Source organism: Mus caroli, chromosome 2, assembly GCF_900094665.2.
Source record: "Mus caroli chromosome 2, CAROLI_EIJ_v1.1, whole genome shotgun sequence".
In the NCBI taxonomy this organism is placed as follows: domain Eukaryota; kingdom Metazoa; phylum Chordata; class Mammalia; order Rodentia; family Muridae; genus Mus; species Mus caroli.
This window is the reverse complement of record NC_034571.1, coordinates 104,804,945-104,809,667: the sequence shown is the minus strand read 5'-3', so window position 1 is coordinate 104,809,667 and position 4,723 is coordinate 104,804,945. Positions and strand designations below refer to the sequence as shown.

At 34.3% G+C, this 4,723-nt stretch overlaps 1 protein-coding gene across 1 annotated transcript; it reads right to left on the bottom strand.

The window, feature by feature from the left end:
• Window positions 1-1,773: 1,773 nt before the first annotated feature.
• Window positions 1,774-2,721, bottom strand: LOC110289849 (olfactory receptor 4K14-like). The gene has a single exon (XM_021156249.1). It carries the CDS (start codon window positions 2,719-2,721, stop codon window positions 1,774-1,776), a length of 948 nt encoding a protein of 315 aa, XP_021011908.1.
• Between the last annotated feature and the right edge of the window lie 2,002 nt (window positions 2,722-4,723).

Below are 4,723 nucleotides of genomic sequence, written 5' to 3'. Positions count from 1 at the left end.
AACCAGGATCTGCTTTTTTTTAATGAGCACAAGATACACAAGTGGTACACAGACAGACATACATGCAGAAAAAAAGTCCATGCACATAGAATAAAATGAAAAAAAAAATCACCACAACGGTCAAGTTGGTTTTATTCCAGCTAGGGATTATTCAACATGCACAAATTGATAATTGCAAAAAAACCGAAAAAAAAAAAAAACCAAAACCAAAAACATAATTGCTTATTTTTTTTTTCCAAATTGACACAAACTATGGCTACCTGGAAAAAAGGAAACTCAATCAAAGTTTCTAGGACAAATAATATAATTAGCAAAATACTTGTTTCATCCCCCAGAACATCTGCACACTTTTATCTTTACTTAGAGGGGTACATTTCTTATTCCAGAGTCACACTTATAATCATCTAAAGGTTGTGAACATAAATATTTTTATTGGGGTTCGATTGGCTTCTCTTCACCTTGCATATTATTGTGTTTCTACATTAATCACTACTCACTTCAAAAAAAAAAAAAAAGACTTCTCTCTCTAAGGTTGAAAATAGCACAGATCCATTGCCGCAATCACAAGCATTTAAAGGGAATTGGACTACACGACAATTTTGCATACAAGTAATAGATTCCGCAGGGAATTTGTATCTGACTCTCACAGCTATGGGTTTTGATTAGGTTTATTAGTCTGGCCATAAATTATTTTCTATGGAAAAGACCTCAAATCTAATTAGAAAGTGGTGGGCTACTTTATAGGAGCAAAGCCATTATTGTACTAGTGGACACATATTGCTTGATAGGTCATTCATTGCATGAAGGATTCAGAGATAGAAGTCACTGATGTCTTTTCTTCCCTTGCATAGGACCTTCCAATACTATGAATGTGAATCAGCTCAGAAGTATCTCTGTCAATATGAAACTGATTTTTCTGTCTTGGTGACAAAGTATGTTGCAGAAGGGCAATGCCATCTAGTCATGGTGGGAAACTGCTTTAGAGGCCTCTGAGGCTTTTCTGACCTATAAAATATAAGAAGTTAGCACAGCACAAGTTCTTACAAATGTATATGTTAGAGGTCTGTTATATATTAATGAATAAAGTATAAATGAGTGAATTAAACATCGAATTTGTGCTCATGGTCCTTGGGGACATGATATTTAAAATTTTACATAAATGCCAACAAATACAGGCCAAATTTTCAGTCCCTATGACTGAGGCAACTTAGGAAAAATCATCAGGCTTCATTTGTAAACTTTTATTATGATATTACGCTTATTGAGTTAAATAAGTAAAGTCTATTATTTTTTCATGCAGAGCTTATTACATTTGTCTGAACTTTTCTTAATTTTTTTTAGCAGTTTTGTAGATATCTGTGTTAACCAAAGTGATGATTTTGGGCAAGGGGTAAGTTATAAGTTTGGGTAATGTGGTCATATATAGAATTATATTCAAATGAAGTTTACTAAGTTATGATTCATAGATAAATACATGTTAAGTTTGATAAATAGACATTGTTCTACTTTATTGTAAACATAAGAGAATGGGTTGAGTAATATTCCTGTATGAAGGTTCAATCATATTTTTACTGTAGGTGAATAATTCACAATGTTGTGGTGGCTGATTTACATAATACATAATAAAAGTATTATGTTCTTTGAAGTGCATTAAACCTATATCTGAAATGGGAGGTGGTAGAAATATTTAATATAAATAGACATTCTGGTTTGAAACTTATTCTGTGAGGTCAGTCTCTATTACTTGAAGTATTTAGTGCAGGTTTCTGGATATTAGGACTTTCCTTGGGAATCCATGTAGTTGTTCATGAACCGTCTCATAGCATTTTTCATCTCTTTATTTCTCAGTGTATAAATGGCTGGATTTAAGAGAGGTGTAAAAACAGAGTAAAATACAGCAAGAAATTTGTCCAGCCAGGTGATGTTGAGGGGCCATACATAGATGAAGATGCAGGGCACAAAAAAGATCATCACCACGGTGATGTGGGCAGTACACGTGGACAGGGCCTTAGATGCACCAGCCTTAGAGCTCCTGCGAACTGTGATAAGGATATATGTGTAGGATATGAGCAGCAGAGTAAAGCAGGTTACACCTACAACTCCACAGTCAGCATACATTAAAATATCCAAATTATGAGAATCTATACAGGCTAGCTTGATTACCAGAGGCATGTCACAGAAGAAACTATCGATTTCCTTGGCTCTACAAAAAGGCAGCTCCACAATCACTACCAAGTGACTCAAGGCATGCACAAAGCCAATGGTCCAGGAAGTCAACACCAACCCAGTGCATCTTTTCAGGTTCATGATGGTGAAGTAGTGGAGTGGCTTGCAGATGGCCACATAACGATCATACGCCATTATTACCAACAGCACCATCTCTCCTGCAGCAATGCAATGAGCAAAGAAGACCTGGGACATGCAGCCTGAAAAGGAAATGGTCTTGTTTTCCCTGAAAAAGTCAGTGATCATCTTAGGAGTAGTTACTGAGGAAAGCCACATATCAACAAAGGATAGGTTGGCCAACAAGAAGTACATAGGGGAATGAAGATGGGGGTCAGTGGTTATTAAAACCATGATGACAATATTTCCTGATACAATGAGCAGATAAAGCATCAAAAATATCATGAAGAGTAATGCTTGAATATTCTGTGAGTGGGCAAGTCCCAAAAGCACAAATTCTGATACCAGGGAGTGATTACCTCCATCCATTTTACTCATGTATCTTCAGAAACAACCTTCAGGGAAAGAGAGATCAATTAGAGGCAAGTAGAAAATAACTAACTGAGTCTGACATTCACATTGTAAGTTAACATCGACATCTGAAATAAAAAAGCACAAATGGAAAGACAAGTCTGTGCAAACTTTGAGAAACATCAGTGCTCAAAGTGAAAGCTAATGAACCAAGAGCAATTCTCCAAAAGGAAGAACCAGGTGTGACTATTATACACATGCTCTATTAGGAAATTGCTTTTGCAGGATGTAGTGAGGAAGCAAGACAGCAACTTGAAAGCCTAAAAATGTGTGTGATCTCAGTGAGTTTCTGACCATTAGTCTAACAAGAAATGGGTTGAATGTGTCACCAGCAAAAATAACAATTTATAACAGAAATGAGACTTTTACTTTGAATAAGTGTAAACTTTGGTCTTGATAGGAATTATATTAAATTTCAATATAAAAATTCTGATAGAGCCAGGTGTGGTGGCACACACCTTTAATCCCAGAACTAGGGAGGCAGAGGCAGGCAGATTTCTGAGTTCGAGGCCAGCCTGGTCTACAAAGTGAGTTCCAGGACAGCCAGGGCTACACAGAGAAACCCTGCCTTGAAAAACCAAAAAAAAAAAAAAATTCTGATAGGATCTTGCCATCTTTTTAACAGCATGTGTAATGGCTCCATTGATCATCAGTAGATTAATTCCTGTGTCATCATTGAAATAAAATATTGGCTTAAATCTACCCTTATTCTTGGGGATATGCTATACAGAACACCACACAAGAAATACATGATTTGAGATTGTGATATAAAAATCAGAATCACAATATTTTATTAACAAAACTTTATCACAGAATTTATTTATTCAGCTAAACTGCCTATTGAGCTACCATTGCAACTACATATCGAAGTGATAACCAGTGAAAACCTGAATTATGAAAGATACTGAATCCTTATAGTTTAGAATCATTAGAGTGAAATACTTTAGTTTTCTGACATGAACAATATATTATATATCATTCTTCTATAATGTTTTCTCACTTTATCACTTACCTATTGATCATCTCTATTGTTTGGAAGAAGAAAATAAATAACATGAACTAATAAGCAAAGTGTGCCTTTTATTGTCTACCCTGGATGAATGTAATGGAGGGCTTTTAGTGAAAACCAGTTATTCACTTCAAAGCCCAGGCAGAGTGTATATAGTGATCTGTAATACAAAACACTCAAGGTGGATGGTGGGAAATCATCATCCATTTTCTTCATCTTCAGTAATTTTCCTGATGTTTTCAATTTTTAGGTCTTTTATTCTCTGAAATCTCTATGGTGAAATAACAGAGCAAGAGAAAAATAAAATCTCTCTCATTATCATCAAAGTTATATTCACCTTCCCTTTTTTGAGGACTCCAAAGGGTAAGAATGAAAAGAATGCTCTAAAGACATTAGGTAACATCTCCAGTTGCTATAAAAACATGATAGGAGTCTTACATAAATATATGTAAATCTGGAGGGTACCAGATTCTCTAAGGAAAATACAATGCTATTACACCAAGCATAACTGTGAAGCTTGAAATTTTATGAAATAATTTTATGAATTGTACCTCTAAATGAGTTTTTTGTCATCCTGAAAACTTCCAGGGTAGCTTTCAAAAATTCATTTTGTATCTTCTTGTACAATTTACTTAGATGATGAAAACTTAGTATTTTCTTCATGTGTTTAAGATAAAAAATTGTTGCAAGATGACCATATATATTCCTCAAAAACAACTGCTCAGTAAAAATGTAACAGCTTTAAAATTGTTTTATATTGACATTATTCAGAATCATGGAGGAATGGTCATATTATTGTATCAATATTAACCCAGGTTTAACAGGCTACTAAGTTAGGTATAGACTTTTAAATAAATAAGATTTGATCTATATCTATATCTATATCTATATCTATATCTATATCTATATCTATATCTATATCTATATCTATATCTATATCTATATCTATATCTATACCTA

Excerpts from the sequence above, each read along its gene's own strand:
- LOC110289849 (XM_021156249.1), bottom strand. The coding sequence starts at position 2,721 with ATGAGTAAAATGGATGGAGGTAATCACTCCCTGGTATCAGAATTTGTG.